The sequence below is a fragment of the Anabrus simplex genome, chromosome 11 (assembly GCF_040414725.1).
Source record: "Anabrus simplex isolate iqAnaSimp1 chromosome 11, ASM4041472v1, whole genome shotgun sequence".
Classification (NCBI taxonomy): Eukaryota; Metazoa; Arthropoda; class Insecta; order Orthoptera; family Tettigoniidae; genus Anabrus; species Anabrus simplex.
Window position 1 is genome coordinate 122,450,431 of NC_090275.1, and position 20,010 is coordinate 122,470,440.

General features: G+C 42.2%; 1 protein-coding gene across 2 annotated transcripts in view; it reads left to right on the forward strand.

Moving 5' to 3' along the window:
* Positions 1-16,977, forward strand: part of LOC136883224 (uncharacterized) — an 81,833-nt gene extending 64,856 nt beyond the window's left edge. For both annotated transcript variants that reach the window (XM_067155423.2, XM_067155424.2), the window contains one exon: positions 15,570-16,977. In XM_067155423.2, coding sequence (XP_067011524.1) covers positions 15,570-15,971 — 402 coding nt within the window. In that variant the 3' untranslated portion in view covers positions 15,972-16,977. The remainder of the gene's footprint in view (positions 1-15,569) is intronic.
* Positions 16,978-20,010: the final 3,033 nt, after the last annotated feature.

Below are 20,010 nucleotides of genomic sequence, written 5' to 3' on the forward strand. Positions count from 1 at the left end.
ATAGACTCAAAGTTCAACACCCTGGAGCTAACCACATAAGAGTGTAAGCTTAAACTAACACACTTCAAGTTCGGTACACGGGCTATATACAGTACATAGAAGTGCAGGCCTAACGTTTCGCTGACCGTGTGCTAACCTAACCGGTTGTCCTTACCAACACCCTGGATAAAGGTGAAGGCCTAGCGTTACGCTGACCAGGCGTTAACCTAATCGGTTGCCCTTCCCTACACCCTCGCTAAAAGTGCAGGCTTAACCTTACGCTGACCAGGCTTTAACCTAACCGACTGCACTTCCCTACACCAGCTCGGACATACCTTTACGTCCTAGCTAATTGTGCAGGCTTAACCTGACGCTGACCAGGCGTTCACCTAACCGCCTGCCCTTCCCTACACCAGCTTAACGGCTACACGTTGTACCAGTAGGACTAGGGAGATGGTGTAAGACTTAATACATATGATTTATTCATAAGTGCGTAATGTTGGAAGGCAACCTTAAGGTCTTGGAGCAGAGCTTGGAAAAAGATTGCGACTACACACATTTCATTAATGGGACTAGGGAACTGGTGTTAGGCGTAATACATATGCTTTATTCATAGGGGTATAACGTTGGGTAGCATCTTTATTGCTCGAAGCTGAGCGACTGCAGTCATTCGTCCTCTTCCTCTTTCTCCTCCGCCTCCTCATTAGCGATGTGACGAGTCGAATACTTCGTCAACTCGAGTCACTCGTATTCGGAAACACTGCCGACTCGAGTTTGGACTCGAGTTGACGAGTCGACCGGATAGGACAGGGAGAGCGAGACAATCGTAATGTCTCCTGAAAGAAGCGAGTAAGGGAACTCGAGTTGACGAGTCGGGCAGGGAGAGCGAGTCAAGACGGCGAGGCTTTTTGTGTGCGCTGAGTTAACTCGAGTGTATGTTATGACTGTGAATATACAGGTTGCACATTTCAGGCATGAAAACGAAGAGAATTGTATTCGTAATAGTATAGCAATCGAGTAATGCATTTCCTACCAGAAAGCACATACTTGTTAAATTAACACTGTCTGGCAGCTACAGAAAATAATGTTTAATAAATACGGAAACAGAAATACCGAGTTCTTCTCAAATGTAAACCAAATAATAGTCTCAACCCTTTGTGAAGAAAACTAATTCTATAACACATTATACTAACGCTAAAGGAAAAAAGGCTTAATCATGTGTAAAAATAACGTTAATACTGTATCTGGTTTCATGCTTAGGTTAGGAATCGATCAAAGAACAGAAAGCACTCGGCCGAACTCGGGGTTATTTGGAACATGTGGTATCTTTGACCTCGTGTAGCAAATGACGAGTTGAATACCTACTCGTCAACTGAAGTAACTCGTATTCGAAAACACTGCCAACTCGAGTTCGTGACAATCGCTATGTCTTGTGAATGAGATGGGATGTGCTACAGATATTCCAAATAGGCAAGGCGTGTAAGGGAACACGAATACTTTTTGTATTCACAGAGTTTACTCGAGTCCATGCTATGACTCTGAATATAGATTATAGGATGCTCAATTGAGGTACGAAAAATTAAAGAAATCGCACTCGTAGTAACTTATTCAAATAGTAATAACGAATTTTACACCAGAGATCATATACATGTTAGACTAACACTGGTCAGTAGCTGAATAAAAATATTTGATAAAGTCAAGGAGAAAAGCTTTGAATTATTCTTAAAATATAGACAAAATATAGTCTCAACCCTCTGATTGAAAAACTAATTGATAACACTAATAATACTAAAACTACAGGAAAACTATAAATAATTATGCAAAAAATGAAGAAATTTGATATCATTACGCACACTCCCTAAAAAATCAAGCATAATATTTTTCTTGTAATCACAAAATGTTCTCCTACTTATGATTTGTAGGCTGCAGCACACCAGCTATTGAGAAATAAAATTTTGTCCAACTTCTTTGGTGACAGTCTGTTTCGTCGCTCATTTGTGAGCATATCAGCCTTGGAAAATAACCTTTCGGATGGGACCGATGTCGCAGGTATACACAAGTACTTATTGGCCAATTTGTAAAGGGAAGGAAAAATGTTTTTTCTGTCCTCCCAAAACTGTAAAGGATTTTCTTTCCTGTCTAAATATGGTAATTCCAAGTATTGTTTCACTATTATTGTAGCTGAAGAAGCCGGAGTTTGTTGAGTTGTCATTTCCTTAATCTTTTTGTCCAATGTTTCCCAAAGGTCATCTTCGTCGTTTTCTGTTGGTGTAGATTCTGTTGATATAGATTGCACCTGCTGTGTGTGCGTGACTGTCAGTTGATTATCTGCCACAAGTTCTTCGATCACCCACTTCTGAGCGTTATCTGCGTTCGACTCCAAGCCAAAGCCTTTTTTCTTGAAGCGAGGATCAAGGAAGGTTGATTTCGACGCCGTTCTGTTGTTTTCGTAGACATTTAGCTGTTTGTCGAACACCTCAACTAACGATTTTTGTAAATGTCTTCCTGCATTTGTTCGAGGTTTCTTTTTGTTTACTGCGTTTTGCAGTCCCCTTATTAGTGGGATCACACAAGATAAAGTCGGATAAGATTCTCCACCTAGGATTACAGTCATCTTTTCCACAGGACTTAAGAGATCAGTTATGTCTTCGAGTATAAGCCATTCGGAAGAATCTAAGTTAGACACTGGTGACTGTATGAGTGGTAATGTTGCTGACAAAGGAACCTTTACTTTTAACAATCTTTCCAACATATATAAAGTTGCGTTCCATCTTGTGGGCACGTCCTGTTTCAGTTTAAGTTCTTCAAGGCCCATTTGCTTTTGAATCTCTTTTAATTTGTAAGATGATTTACTGCTGTGCTTGAAATGTGAAACTATACACCGACATTTGGTGATAAGTTCAATCAACTGATCATTTTTTAAATGATTATTTTCGTCACTGTCTTTTGTTATGCAATCTTTAACAGCGAGATTCAACGTATGGGCAACACAATAATGGTTACGTTTGCGCAAGTAGTCATTTACTGCCTTTTTCATGCTGCTGGCATTATCTGTAACAATAGCTACAATTTTACCGTATATTTGCCACTCGCCTGCAATTGTTTGTATAGTGTCGGCTATGTTAAGAGACGTGTGTTGTGAAGGCAATTCCGTAGTAGACAGAACCGACGAGTTCAACTTACAGTCGTGGATGAAATGAGCTGTTAGGGATATATAGCATTTGTTGCTATCAGACGTCCAAATATCAGTTGTTACTGCTACATTTTCCACCATTTGTAGTTTTTGTCTCAGAGCTTCTGAACATACATTGTATCTGTCATCGAGCATTTTATCTGATAATACTTTTCGAGTGGGTAGCGTATAGTCAGGGTTGAGTTTCTGCGTGTACCTTTTGAAACCCACATTTTCTACAATTTGTAGAGGCTGATAATCTAAAACTATCATGTCTAACAACGCTTCGTCAATAACCTTTTGATTCACTTTTGCAGGAGGAATTAATCGCATTTGTCTCTGACGTTTTGGACGAGGTTCTGCATTATCTTGCCGCGATGTATTTTCCTCTTGCGATGTGGAAAATAAGTCTTCATTTAACTGAATCCCAGTGGTAGTGCAAGTACTAGTAGGCCTACTTCCTGCGATTCTGGATTGTTCGTCTAGTCTAGGCTGCACTGCTGTATTTGTACTGATAGTATTAGACACTACAGGATCTGAACTTTCTAAAAACTGGACTGGATGCTTCCTTTTCAAATGTGATATTAAGTTAGTTGTATTTCCGAAATGCTTATAGGAACACGAACACAAGTCACACTTCACTCTATTATCCCCCGTCTTTTTGTAAAAATCCCACACAACAGATTTCTTATTTTCTCGAGGCATGACGTAAAAACTTTCAACTATAAACACACCAACACATCAACAAATAAAAGTAAACAACCATTACGATTATAATTGAATGATTACTCGAAATTGAATTCGAGTATTCTTCCCGGCATATATTAGAAATCGATCAGTCAGGAACAGAAAGCACTCGATCTCACTCGGGTTGATTCGGGCGAGTTCGTGTCTCTGACTCGGGAGCGAGTCAACGAGTGAGGTCTTATCACAGTCGGCCATGGTTCATGTGGACATCCGTCGATTTCTTTACTCGAGTTACAACAGGAAGTCACTCGAGTTGACTCGAATACATGCTTGACTCGAGTTAAACGAGTTAAAATATTCGACTCGTCACATCACTACTCCTCATAGACTTCCTCCTCATCCGCCTCCTCATAGACCTAGTAGCGTATGACTGCTTCCTCCTCCTTCTGAGTGCAATCTTAAACTAACAGGCACGGATTCGGCCGTAGGCTTAACCTTACAAGGGTGTTCGCTTTCCAGACTCAAGTGTGATACCCAAGTGTGCTAGCTTAACCTAATTGCCATTGTGAGTATGGACGAGAGTGCTACCTTAACCTAACAGGCACGGATTTGACGCCAGGCTTGACCTTAAAAGGGCGTTACACACTCCAATTTGAGATTTAATTCCTGGCCTAATCTAACTAGACCAGATGAGACGTGGTCCTGGGTAACTTCAGGGGGCTTTGATTCTGAGCTTGGTGAAAGCTGAACTTGAAACAAAATGGTGGCTACACATTGTACTGATGTTACGAGGGAAGTTGGCGTAAGGCTTAATACATGTGCTTGATCCATAAGGGTCGTAACATTGGAAGCTGAACTCGGCAAGAGGGTGGTACGGGACTATGAAGATGGTGTGAGGATTAATACATCTGCTTTATTCATAGGGACATAACTTTAGAAAGCTACTTCAAGGTGTTGAAGCTGAGCGGCTGCAGTGTTAAAGATGCTAGCGTGTGAGCTGATGCGTAACGCACTCTTGGTTTTTAGTGTTTGGAACACTGAATTTTATGCTTTTAACATTTCAAGCGTATCGATTTGAACTTTAGAGACGTATACTGTTGTTGTTTGAGCCATTAGTCCATAGACTTATTTGATGCAGCTGTCCATGCCACCCTATCGTGTGCCAAATTTTCATTTCTACATAACTGCTGCATCCTACATCTGCTCTATTCTGCTTGGTCTACTCCTACTATTCTTACCCCGTAAACTTCCCTGAAAAACCAACCGCACAAGTCCTGGGTGTCTTAAGACGTGTCCTGTAATTCTATCTGTTCTCCTCGACAAATTTAACCGCAACAATCTCCTCTCACCAATCCGATTCAGTATCTCTTCATTCGTGATTCGATTTCTCCATCTCACATTCAGCATTCTCCTATCGAGCCGATATTGGGCAGTGAAGGAAATCAAAGATGAATTTAGAAAGGGAATCGCAATCCAAGGAGAGGAAATCTAAACCTTGAGATTTGCCGACGATTTTGTTATTTTATCTGAGGCTGCAGAAGAAGTAGCTGAAATGTATGAATGCTAGGCCCCTTTAAACAACAACAATCATCATCAAGCATTCTTCTGTAACACCACATTTCAAAAGCTCCTATTCTCTTTCTTTCTGACCGATTTATCGTCCATGTTTCGCTTCCGTACATTACCACGCTCCAACGAAAGTCTTCAAAAAGAATTTCCAATTCCTGTATCAATGTTCGAAGTGAGCAAATTTCTTTTCTTAAGAAAGGCGTCCCTTGCTTGTGCTAGTCTGCATTTTATGTCCTCCTTACTTCTGCCATCGTTAGTTATTTTACTAACCAAGTAACAATATTCATCTACTTCCTTTAAGACTTCATTTCCTAATCTTAACATTTCCTGCATCAGCGGACTTAGTACGACTACACTCCATTACTTTTGTTTTGGACTTATTTATTTTCATCTTGTACTCCTCGAAATTTTCGTCCATACATTTCAGCAACTTCTCGACATCTTCTGCAGTCTCAGATAAAATAACAATATCATCGGCAAATCTCAAGGTTTAGATTCCTCTCCTTGGATTGTGATTCCCTTTCCAAATCTCTCTTTGATTTCCTTTACTGCCTATTCTGTATAAACATTGAAAACGAGGGGTTACAAACTGCAGCCTTGCCTCACCATTTTCTGGATTGCTGCTTCTTTTTCATAGCCCTCGATCCTTATCACTGCAGACTGATTTTTATATAGATTGTAGATAATTCTTCTTTCTCGGTACCTGATTCCCATCACCTTCAGAATCTCAAATAGCTTGGTCCAATCAGCATTATCAAATGCCTTTTCTAGATCTACGGTCCTCTAAGATCAGACGTAAACTCAGGATTGCTTAACGTATTCGTGCATTTCTTCTAAAACGAAATTGATCTTCTCCCAACTCAGTTTCAACTTGTCTTTCCATTCTTATGTAAATAATACGTGTTATAATTTTGCAGGCGTGAGATACTAAACTAATGGTGCGATGGTTTTCTCACTTGTCAGCACCAGCTTTCTTTGGAATAGGTATAACAACATTCTGCCGAAAATCGGATGCACTTCTCCTGTCTCATACATCTTGCACACTAAGTGGAATAACCTCGCCTTGTTGGTTTCTCCTAAAGCAGTCAGTAATTCAGAGGGAATGTCATCAGTTCCACGTGCTTTGTTCCTATTTAGGTCTCTCAAAGCTCTGTCGAATTCTTACTTCAAAATTGGGTCACCCATTTCATCAGCATCAACAGCCTCTTCTTGTTCCAGAACCATATCATCTATGTCCTTACCTTGATACAACTGCTGGATATGTTCTTGCCATATTTCTGCCTTGTCTTCTTTTCCTAGAAGTGGTTTTCCATCTGAGCTCTTAATATTCATACACCTAGTTTTCATTTCTCCGAAGGTTTGCTTGATTTTCCTGTATGCAGCATCTACCTTTCCTAGGACCATACTACTTTCCACGTCCTTGCACTTGTCCTTCAGCTATGCTTCCTTAACTGCCCTAAACTTCCTATCCACTTCATTCTTTAATCGCCTGCATTCTTTTCTGCCTCTTCATTTTTTTCATTCTTGTATTTTCGTCTTCATCGATCAGTTCTAGTATCTCTTGAGTTATCCATTGATTCTTTGTTAATCCTTCCTTTCTTTCTAACATCTCTTCAGCAGCCCTACTGACCTTATTCCTCATGACTGTCCATTCTTCTTCTACTGTGTTTCCTTCAGCCTTTCCATTTAGTCCTTGTACAACATGTTCCTTGAAACAATCCTTCACATTCCTTTCTTTCAACTTGTCCAGATCCCATCTCCCTGGAATGCTTCCCTTCTTCAATTTCTTCAACTTTAGTTTTCATTTCATAACCAACAAGTTGTGGTCAGAGTCCTCGTCTGCTCCTGATAAAGTATTGCAATCCAATGCCTGGGTTTTGCATCTCTGCCTAATCATAATGAAGTCTATTTGATGCCTTCCAGTGTCTCCAGGTCTCGTCCACGTATACAGCTTTTATTTGTGGTGTTTGAACCACGTATTGGCAAGGACTAAATTGTGGTTAGTGCAGAATTCAACCAGCCTCGTTCATTTGTCCCAATCCGAATACTCCTACTGTATTACCTTCTCTTCCTTGGCTTATCACTGCATTCCAGTCTCCCATCACAATTAGATTATCGTCACCTTTTACACATTGTATTAAATCTTCTGTCTTCATATATTCTTTCGATTTCCTCGTCATCCGCTGAACTGGTAGGCATATAGACCTGCACTATTGTGATCGGCATCTTGACGACAATAATTCCTTCACTATGCTGGTCGTAGTAGCTTAACCGCTGCCCTGTTTTCGTATTCATTATTAAACCAATCCCTGCATTTCCCCTGTTTGATTTTGTGTTAATAATTCTGTAGCCGCCTGACCAAACATCCTGCTCCTCCTGCCAACGTACTTCACTTATACCAACTACATCTAACTTTAGCTTATCCATCTCCCTTTTCAGATTCTCTAACCTACTACAACGATTCAAACTTCTAACATTCCACGCTCCGACTCGCAAAGTGTTAGTATCAACCTTCCTGATGATTGTCTCCTCTCGTGTAGTCTCCACCCGGAGATCCGAATGGGGGACTGTTTTACCTCCGGGATATTATACCCGGGAGGAAGCCATCATCAGTACATCGTTCATACAGAGAGCTGCGTATTCTCGGGAGTTAATTACGGCAGTAGTTTCCCGTTGCTTTCAGCCCGGCAGCAGTATCAACACAGCTAAGCATATTGAGTATTATTACAAGGCCATCATCTAGACTACTGCCCTTGTAACTTGGGAAAGGCTGCTACCCCCCTTTCGGTGAACCATTCGTTAGTCTGATCTCTCGACAGGCACCCATCCGATATGGTTGGACCTGCGGTTCGGCTATCTGCTTCATTGGGACGCGCAAGCCTCCCCACCGCGGCAAGGTCACATGGTTCGCAGGGGAGGAGACTTATACTAGCTTACAATATTTTTTACAACACTTAGAGATTAAAACTTTGTGTTCAGAACCGAAATAAGTTAGCGCTACACTTGACGGGGAATGGAACGGACGGCTGTTCCCTTTGGACTGTTGAGTATCTTGCTAAGTAAATAACTGTGCATTGAAAGCGTGCGTTTAATTTAAAACACCTAATATTTGAGCTGCGATTAATTAAAAAATCCCCACCCGGACTGGGATTCGGACTCAGCACTCTTTCCCTTGGTCTGCCGACTATCAAAGCAACTAAATGATTGTGCGTTAAATTCAAAACGCCCAACCTTCGAGCTACAAGAAATTAAAAACTCCCCACCCCGAATAGGAATCGAACCCGTTGCTCCTCTACTAGGGCAGTAAACAAGCATGATAACAAAATAACAGTATACCAACAGCTTATGTGGTTAATTGAAACACCTGACTTCAGCGCTGCAAGAAAGAAAAGTTAAACTAACTCCCAAAAATTCAAACATCTAACCCTGAGCAAAGGAAAAAATCGCCGACTCGGGGTTTCGCGCCTGGAACTCACTTCTACTCAGCAAATACTTCCAAGTCTAATCAACTTGCTCGTACAGTACATTTTTTGCTGAGATGCACGTTCTGTCACGACCGCAGTTTGTACATTTACTGCCTCTCCGTATTCAGTTAATGTACTTTGAGCTAACAGTGAAAAAAAGGCTCCTCATCGATACAGGTCGGGTTCAGGATTTTTCTTCTTATGCACTTAAGCTCTTTAGTTTTGAGTCGAAGTGAGCTCCAGGTTCGAAACCCAGAGTCGGCAATTATTTCCTTGCTCAGGGTAAGATGTTTGAATTTTCGGACTTAGTTTTAACTTTTCTTGTAGTGTTAAAGCCAGGTGTTTCAATAAACCACATACGCTGTTAATGTACAGTTACTTAGTACTTGCCGCCCAAGGAGAAGAGCCACGGGTTCACTCCTAGTCGGGTCGGCGGTTTTTTAAATTTATTGTAGCTCGAAGGTTGGGTGTTTTGAATGTATGTATGTATTTATTAATGAACATAACAGGCGTTCAGCCCCGAGTACATGTTCACAATAATAATAAATAAATAAGTACTAAATACTGCTACTGTACACCTTGGCCGTGCCATGAAGCCTGTCAGATACTCCGGAAACGTGACCTCAAAAGTTAGGTCACCACGGTAGTCATCCTCCGTCTCTTCATGCCACGTCCAGCTACTCCCCTGTCTAATTCTAAATTCACACTTAAAACATCAATAACTAATAAAATTAATAAACGTAGTCCAACCTAAGCCACCCCTCTCCCCCATATCAACCATACCGCAACTTTTACCAATCCGCGTTAACATTGCTTCATTTCATTTCATTCCGTCATAACACTCCATAATAAAATTACCTCTCATCTCCAAAAATTTCGGCAATGAATAACAAATACCAATCACGCACATACCAACCCCTCTCCACCATCACATTTCTTCGTCTTCTCCATAATAAAATTACCTCTCCATCTCCAAAAATTTCGGCCAGCAATACTCCAACACCACATTTCATCAATACCACACCAACCCTACCTCATATACCACCTCCACTTCTTCTACAAATACACTCACCTTCTGCCATCCACCATCTTATACCACCACTTCTCCGACACCACATTTCAACCCTATAACATATCATAACTTACTCAATTTACCATACACTCATACTCATCCTATTACCCATCACAATTACCTACCGAAAACTCCATCTTCCACCAAACCAAAATTTACAAATAGCCAAATTACATTACTACATCTTCATACTTTTCCAACACCACATTTCAACATCTACAAATACCACCCACTCATATACCATCACATTAAATGCAACTTACTCATGAGTACACCACCACTTCTCCATACCTTTCCAACACCACATTTCAACATCAGCAATACCACACCAACCCTACCTCATATACCACCTCTACTTCTTCTACAAATACATACCATCACATTAAATACAACTTACTCATGAGTACACCACCCCTTCTCCATACCTTTCCAACACCACATTTCAACATATACCACCTCTACTTCCAACACCACATTTCAGCCCTAGCACACATTCGTCTACCATCAAATAAATCTCCATCTACAAATATCACACACTCATACATCATCCACCATCTTATACCACCACTTCTCCAACACCACATTTCAACCCTATAACATATCATAACTTATATACCACTTCTCCATCACAACATTTCAACTTTCAACTCAACTAACACCACCTCCATCTCTTACCTCTTCTACAATCATGCCCTTAATTACTTACTTACTCGCTATATTATTGTTTTTTGCTTCTTGTTACAATACCCTCATTACTTTTCGCAACTCTCCACATGTCCGTTAAGTTTCTATTTCTCTCTCCGCTACGACTCTGATTCTGCTCGAAAATCTCACGGGTTAACACTGACCTTACTTCTTTACCCTGATCTTGCCTTACTACACCACTACACTCGGCTCTCTCAACTTCTTGCTGCTCACTCTCCTTGCCCCCATCACCCATTTGTTCTTCAGCCTCTCCACTGCACTGTCCGTCCACTGCTCTTTCCTTGCCGTTATTCCTACTTCCACTTAGCACTTCTCTCTGTCTCTCTTGACCCTTTTCAGTAATACTTCCGATATGCTTTGACTTCATCCCTAAGTCCATCCTCAGCACACTGTTATTTGTATTTCGCCTCACTTGCCTACAGTTTATTTCACTACTCTCCTTTTCCTCATCTTGTTTTAACTTCGATTCTAAATCCATCAATCTATCCACAGACCAGATCCTCCTCCAGCTTCTGTCTGACACCACTAGGTTTTGACCTCTAATAGTTGCCCTCAGCCCCTGTTTTACAGCCAGTATCTTGTGTTTTCTGAGTAGCCTCTCATTTCTGATCGCGTCACTTCCTACGTCTCTCTTTATCCATATTTTCTCCCTCTGGACGTTTCCCGCATTTGTTAACACAACATCCGCCATCAACGTTGAAAACAATTGTACCTTTATAGGCCTGTTGCCCCTAGTTCTCCCCACTCTCTGCACATCGTCAATATCTACTTCACTAAAGTTTATTTTCATTTTTCCCTGTATTAGGTCCACTACTTTATAAGTTGTAAGTACTTTGCCTTCTCTCGGCTCCTCAGGCACTCCATAAATAAACAAGCTCTTCTTCCTTCTATATAAAGTATTTGCTTCCACTTCTGCTTTCAGCTTGCAATTCTCCTCTTCAAGTCGTCCTACTTTTTCCCTTAATGCTACCACTTCCTCGGTGTTATTTCTCGCCTGTGCAGCTATGTCGTCCGTTTTTTCTCTTATCCATACTTCCATTTTTTCAATCTTACTGGTTTGTTCTTCAATCATCTCTTTTATTTGCCCGAAAGGGCAAACTTCTGTCAACACCTCTCTTACAGCTCTTTTGATTGCGTCCATATTTTCCCCTTCCTCACTTCTACTATATGACGGGCCCGGGTTCAACTCGACCCCCCCCCCCCCCCAGTACATAGTAAAATTATTATCACTGCTGCCGATAACAATAGTTCTCCTTTCCTCTCCATATCTATTTCACACCCACCTGGCTTCTTTTCTTCTTTCTTCATTTTCCTCTGCCATCTTCCTATCGTCACTCTGTACTGCTCTATACCAATCATTGTCGGCCCACTTCTCGGCGACCTTCCAGCACTCCACACTCTCGAACTCCACTCCCCCTCCCAGGACCCACAGCTCAATGCGACCTCCTTCGTCCGTGGCTTAGGCAAGACTGTGTTTTGAATGTAACGCACAATTATTTAATTACTGTGATAGTCAGCATTCCAAACGAGAGAGCCCCGAGTTCGATTCCCTGTCGAGCAGGGTTTTTATTTTCTCACAGCTCAAACATTAGTTGTTTAGAATTGTGGCGAAACTTCGTCATCCCTCCGCCACAGGAGCCTAGAGGGCAGCAGCTGGACCTCGTCACACTAGCCAACGCCAGTGAAATCGTGTAGACCGCCCGTCTTCTTTGTGATTTCCTTGGCAGCATTATTGAAACACGATATAGTAAACAAATACATCGAGTGCCTTTCTACATATTGTCATCTATGGGCGGCATTGTAGAAAACGACAATGTAGAATTCCGTACAGAATAAACAGGCAGTTCTATTCAAATGTTGTGTTTACTGTAGCTGGCAAGTCAGGAGTGTAATGTTTCCCACAGGATTAAACGCACGCTTTCAATGAACTGTCGTTTATTAGCAGGATACTCACCAGTCCAAAGGGAAGAACTCAGTATTCCATTTCCCGTCGTGTGCAACGCTAAACGTTTTGTTTCTGAATAAAAAAAATTAATCTCTAAGTGATATAAACAATATTGTAAGCTAGTATAAGTATCTAAAGTTCACTTCTATTAGCTCGAAATGTTAAAACTAAAATTCAGTGTTCCTAACACTAAAAACTAACAGCGCGTTGCACATCAGCTGATTACCTCGTTGTACTTCCTCTTAAAACAAAAATCACCACCACCACCTTTCACACGCTAGTGTCTTTAACTCTGAAGCCGCTCAGCTTCAGCACCTTGAAGAAGATTCCTAAAGTCATGTCCCTATGAATAAAGCACATGTATTCAACCTTACACCATCTTCCTAGTCCCGTAGCACCATTTTGCCGAGTTCAGATTCCAACGTTACGCCCCTATGAATAAAGCATATGTATTAAGTCTTACACCATCTCCCGAGACCTATTAGTACAACATGTAGCCACTAAGCTAGGGAAGGGCAGCCGGTGAGGTTAACGCCTGGTCAGCGGCAGGTTAAGCCTGCACAATTAGGCAGGGTGTAAGGTAATGTCCGAACTGTCCGAGCTGGTGTAGGGAAATGCAGTCGGTTTGATTAAAGCCTGGTCAGCGTAAGAGTAAGCCTGCACTCTTAGCAAGAGTGTAGGGAAGGGCAACCGGTTAGGTTAACGCGTGGTCAGCGTAACGTTAAGTCTGCCCCTTTATGCAGTTAGTTCGGGTACCGAACTTGAAGTGTGTTAGTTTAACCTTACCCTCTTATGAGGTTAGCCCCCGTGTGTTGAACTATGAGTCTCTTAGGTTAAGCTTGTACACTTAGGCTTCGAACGAGGGTCTGTATGGTTAACGCCCTTAGGCCTGGGGTTGAACCCGGGGTCTGTAAGGTTAAGCCTAGATACGTAGACAGCGTAAGGCCATGTGAGGTTAAGAGCGTACTCTTAGCCAACCACCCTACTTTTCAAGTGAGGTCATGTGAGGTTAAGCACCTTCCGTGAGGCGGAGGCCGCCGCCGACCCGTGACGTAAAACGTTTCTCCTACAAGTTAGAGGTGATGTTTCTTCAAAAATGATTTCATGTTCATTATGTATACATGGCGGATTTCTCTGGCTGGCGAAGTTCTAGGTGCGTACGATGTTTCTTAACCCTTTCTTACGTGCCCGCATGTTTGCCAACAAAAAATCTAAGGAAAAATTAAATCGTGCTTCAAGAGCAGGTAGTTCATTGATAAAAATGTATAATTTTTGAAGGTAGAACAAAATCTGTTTGTAGAAACACGCAATAAAGCTGTATGCTAGACAGATGCTAGGATGACCAACGTCATCACTCACAGAGCGCACACATCTGTTTCTCTTCTAACTTCAGAACTGGAACCGGGTCAATTGTTGTTATTTTAAATTGAATTATCATGGTTTAAAAATAAAGAATATATTTCTGTTTAGAAGCACTATCCTCCAATACCTGAATTCACTGAGATCTCAGGATTGCCATGGGTATGTTATTTGTTTGTTATACCCCAATAGGAATCGCGGATCTCGACCATAGCATTTATGTAGACTGTTTCATTCTTAATTTTTCATTTGTTGAGGTTGAATATTCAAATGTATCGTGTGACGATTTCAATACAAATCATCAATGTATCCATGCTTAAATATCTCTTTAATGCTTCTATAATCATAAAACTGTTTTATAGAAACAACTAATTTGGAATTAATCAGAACATCCAATGAAATGTCCTGAGTGTGTTTAATCATGACTTCCGAACTGCCATTACTACGATTTAAAAAGTTGTTGTTTTGTGCTACTGGCAAATCATTTGCTTAATTTCAAGTGCTTTTGAAATAAACATTTTGTATCCGCTCAAGACACCATATAAAATACTGCAAGAAGAATTCAATTTGTAACTGGTCCATTTGACTTGAGTTTACAACAGTGTTCTCCATTTGAACATCCTTCTCCCAGAAGTCATTTTCCAGTTTCATGATGTGATGTGTTACATATGAGACAGCATCTCGCGTCATTTGCTGTCAGTGACAAGTCCACATGCTGCCTTGCAGTTCTCTTCATTTTTACCCAAACAGACTCGCACACAGGGAGCCTTAACAGCGCGTCAATGTGATACATGTTTGAACTTTTGAATAAGTTTAGAAATCTGTTTTCATATATTCAGAAAATTAAATATTTTGCCTCGTTTGACAGCACTGAGAGATTCACTTCCTTGGGTGCTGTTTATTACACCTCTCTTCTCAGTATTCATTCACCCCTGGCCTATAGCCCGCCCGGTGGTCATGATCGTTAAGGCCTTGAAGTCCATCCTGGTTAGCCGGTTCGAGTCCTCTTGGTCGGAAACAATTTTACCATCAGAATGTTGGCCGGTAGGGTAGGAGAGGTGGTGGTATACAATTTATAATCACTAGATTGCGTGCCAAAAGCCTAGATTATATTCCCAACCTCTCTGCAGTGCTCATATGGACTGAGGGAATATGACGCTGTAGATGGTGATTCGTCCGTCGGATGGGGACATAAGGTTTGACAGGAGTAACCTATGTGCCGGCACCGGATTCCATTATCACCATGTGCAGATTGCCTATGGGCTGCACGAGGCGAATCGAACATGTACTTGGAGTTTCTCGGCACTGATTACGGACATTTCTGAGGCTCCTTAAGTATTTGGCTCACCAATTGACAATAGTCGGATGCTCAGTTAATATGTTTTTCTGAATGGCAGTAAGAAGTCCCTTATAATGTCTTGTCTCGCACGTCTGTCAAAATCATCACAATGGAACTTACGTTCTCCAGTTTTTGGTGAAGATTCGTTGGCAGAAATTATCTCCTTTCGAATACTAGAGATGATCCGAACAGATATAACAGGGTAATCTGCAGCAACTGGTTAATAATGTAGGTTGTAGCTTTCTTTTGGTACTGAGTGTATGTTTTACTATTTGCAGGCTAAGCAAGATGGTGCCGACAAATCCGGACGAGTGGACGATTCCTTCCTACAGAAACGATACGGCAGCGTAGCGCCAACGCCGGTGTTGGTGCCCCCGCTGCCTTCACGGCTCGCTGAAAGGGAGAGGCCACCTTCCAAGAACAATTGCCCCTCACGTCCCAGGAAGAGGAAAGTAGTGTGTGAATGTGCGACGAGGAGAAAACAGATGTGTAGTGAATATGACGCGCTAAAAGTCGAATTGCTCAAGACTGAGATTTACTTCCGAAAGCTTCAAGCACTGAAGTTAGAGAAGGAGCTGGGCCTCTTGCCCTCAGAATTCACAGAAAGGATTTACCACCAGGGCTCAGACGAAGAAACTATGAGTGCTCCGAGTCCCATCATATTTCCTGATGACTTGTAGCCCGGTGTATCAGAAATGGACGTGCTTCCCGCACTGGGGGTCACTTCCTGTTTCTTTCTCCCGACGTGTCTACGTTCTGAACCATAGGTTCCATTCTTAAAAGCAAATTGTTAAAAGAATATTGGCAGTGGAAATAATTAATTTCGTGCAAGTGGGCTAGGTGAGTTCAGCAGTGTGCGACTGTCACCTTGAGAAGATTTCCTACTCTGGAAGTTGCAGATGGCTGCACAAGTGGGGTATGTCAGTTCAGCAGTGTGTGTGTGTGTGTGTGTGACTGTCATCTTGAGAAGTTTTCATACTCTGGAAGTTCCAGATGGCTGCACAAGGGGGGTATGTCAGTTCAACAGTGTGCGACTGTCATCTTGAGAAGCTTTCCTACTCTGGAAGTTCCAGATGGCTGCACAAGTGGAGTAGATGAGTTCAGCAGTGTGCGACTGTCATCTTGAGAGGCTTTAGTACTCTGGAAGTTCCAGATGGCTTCACAAGTGGGGTACGTCAGTTCAACAGTGTGCGACTGTCATCTTGAGAAGCTTTCCTACTAAGGAAGTTCCAGATGGTTGCACAAGTGGGGTATGTCAGTTCAGCAGTGACTGACACCTTGAGAAGCTTTCCTACTCTGGATGTTCCGGATGGCTGCACAAATGGGGTAGATGAGTTCAGCAGTGTGCGACTGTCATCTTGAGAGGCTTTAGTACTCTGGAAGTTCCAGATGGCTTCACAAGTGGGGTACGTCAGTTCAACAGTGTGCGACTGTCATCTTGAGAGGCTTTCATACTCTGTAAATTCCAGATGGCTGCACAGGTGGGTAGATGAGTTGAGCAGTGGGCGACTGTCATCTTGAGCTTTCCTACTGTAGAGTACTTTTTGTGTCTGTTTTCGTCACTAGATAGCAGCAGTAGCTGAGACCATATGATGATGAATACTATTATTTAGTGTATGTTGAATATATGTATATGGACCTAAGTTCTTGTTTCGTATATGTTACTCTGCTATTGTGATGCTTGAAGGCAATATCAGCTAGTTCACCGGCCTGTGAATTTTGAAACCTCTCATTTTTGTACATTATCCTCAAGTAGAAGTATTTCTGACAAAGGTGGAGCTGTAGAAGTTTGTGATGCATTGCAAAAGGAGAAGTGAAAATGAGCTGTTGACGAGATAATATTGATGTCAATGTGGTAGGTTCTGTCGTCCGCTTTAGTGGTTAATTGCTGAACGATACCGTACACCTCGTTAATTATCACAAGCTGTGAGATCTACAGCCTTGAACAAGCACCTCACCCCGTACAGAAGGTTCCGAGCACCCCTGTAACACAAGGATGCCTCCACCTAAGACTATATACGATGTGCATAAGCCGTCGGCTGTGTCCGAGTGGAAGGATATTTTGAACATCCCTGTAACACACGGTTCGCAGGTAGTGTCAGAATTTTTTTTATCTTCAACAAATTTTATATTCACCATCAAAAATAAAGGTCTAGCTGTCTTGAATTATGGGAGTGACGCTTCATTGGGCAAATATTCTGCCAATGGCAGAGTCCATTCGTGTCACCGCCAGCCATGATTAATAATATCAATGAGAAGGAGAACATATTACATTGTTGAATGTTTCAGGCCTAGCCATACAGCAACTTCCAAACTCGTGACTGTAAAGCATAGATTGCGCTGATGGCACTCCTCTAACCCATGGAACAGATATTATACAAATAGAATTCTTTACAGGAGGAGTAATAACCCTTGTAAGTGGTACAGTGCAAAACATTACGTTTGGTCCAGAGGAAACGAAGCCCGTTTGCAGTCCAATGGTTCTGTCACCAGCCAGACCTAACCTATCCTGTCCAGTGGTTTTGTCAATAGCCGAACATAACCCATCCAGACCAATGGTTTAATCACTAGCCGGACCTAACCTATCCAGACCAATATTTTGAGTTAACTGTAAAACTGGACACAATGACGTGTGACCCCCTTTGCTTGATCACAGTCCAGTGGGTTTGCCATTAGCCGGACCTAACCAATCCAGACCAATTGTTTTGTTACTAGCCGGACCTAACCTACCCAGGCCAATTGTTGTGTAATTAGCTGGACCTAACCGATCCAGATCAGTGATTTTGTCAATAGCCGGAACTAACCTATGCAGACCAATGGTTTTTTCACTTGCCGGACCTAACCTATCCAGACCAATGTTTTTGTCATTAGCAGGACCTAACCTATCCAGACCAATTTTTTGAGTTAATTGAAAAACTGGACACAGTGACGTGTGAGCCCCTTTGCTTGATCACAGTCCAATGGGTTTGTCACCAGCCGGATCTAACAAATCCCGACCAATTATTTTCTTACTAGCCGGACCTAACCCACCCAGACCAATTGTTATGTTACTAGCTGCACCTAATCTATCCAGACCAGTGATTTTGTCAATAGCCGGACCCAACCTACCCAGACCAATGGTTTTTTTCACTAGTCGGACCTAACCTATCCTGACCAAATGTTTTGTTACTAGCCGGACCTAACCTATGCAGACCAATTGTTTTGTTACTAGCCGGACATAACCTATCCAGATCAATGGTTTTGTCACTAGCAGGACCTACACTATCCAGGCCAGTATTTTGAGTTAATTACAAAACTGAACACAGTGAGGCGTGACCCGCTTTGCTTGATCACAGTCCAGTCCAATGGGTTTGGCACTAGCCGGACCTAACCAATCCAGACCAGTGGTTTTGTCACTAGCCGGGCTTAACCTATCCAGACCAATTGTTTTGTTACTAGCCGGACCAAACGTATCCAGACCAATGGCTTTTTCACTAGCCGACCTAACCTATCCGGACCAATCCTTTTGTCACTAGCCGGACCTAACCTATCCAGACCAGTGATTTTGTCACTAGCTGGACCTAAGCCAACCAGACCAATGGTTTTTTCACAAGCCGGACCTAACGTATCCTGACCAATGGTTTTGTCACTAGCCGAACCTAACCTATCCAGACCAATCGTTTTTGTCACTACCAGGACCTAACCTAGCCAGACCAATTTTTTGAGTTAATTGAAAAACTGGACACAGTGACGTGTGACCCCCTTTGCTTGATCACAGTCCAATGGGTTTGTCACCAGCCGGACCTAACAAATCCCGACCAATTATTTTCTTACTAGTCGGACCTAACCCACCCAGACCAATTGTTATGTTACTAGCTGCACCTAACCTATCCAGACCAGTGATTCTGTCAATAGCCGGACCCAACCTATCCAGACCAATGGTTTTGTCACTAGCCGGACATAACGAATCCAGACAAATAGTTTTGTCACTATACGAACCTAACCGGACCTAACCAATCCAGACCAATGGTTTTGTCACTAGCAGGACGTAACCTATCCAGACCAATAGTTTGAGTTACTTGAGAAACTGGACACAGTGACGTGTGGCCCCCTTTCTTGATCGCAACCAGTGGGTTTTCCACTAGCCGGACCTAACCAATCCAGACCAATAGATTTTTACTAGCCGGACGTAACCTACCCAGACCAACTGTTTAGTTACTAGCCGGACCTAACCAATCCAGACCAATGGTTTTTTTCACAGCCGGACCCAACGTATCCAGACCAACGCTTTTGTTACTAGCCGGCCCTAACCTACCCAGACCAATTGTTTTGTCACTAGCCGGGCCTAACCTATCCAGACCAGTGGTTTTGTTACTGAGCAGTTACGTAGTCAAACACCACAACTACTACGATAATGGCAGCCCAAAAATACGAGCTAGCAGTTAGCTACAGCCCCAGTTCATCAATAACAAGTGGGAGCCCAAACAGACAAAATTCACTCCACACAAACAACAAATAAACAAGAACTTACCTTAATTAATGGAGAGGTGTCACGACAAACCGTGGATATTTAAACAAACCACTGTGCCGGATATCAGAACACGTAATGTGAGTGAAGGAAATAACACCTTTACTTTAACAAAATAAAGACAAAGCCACCTCCATACAAGCCATGAAGGCCCTTGAAGGAGTGGAAGGCAAGGGCTTCCACCATTGTTAACCGCGGCACGTGATGGGGCA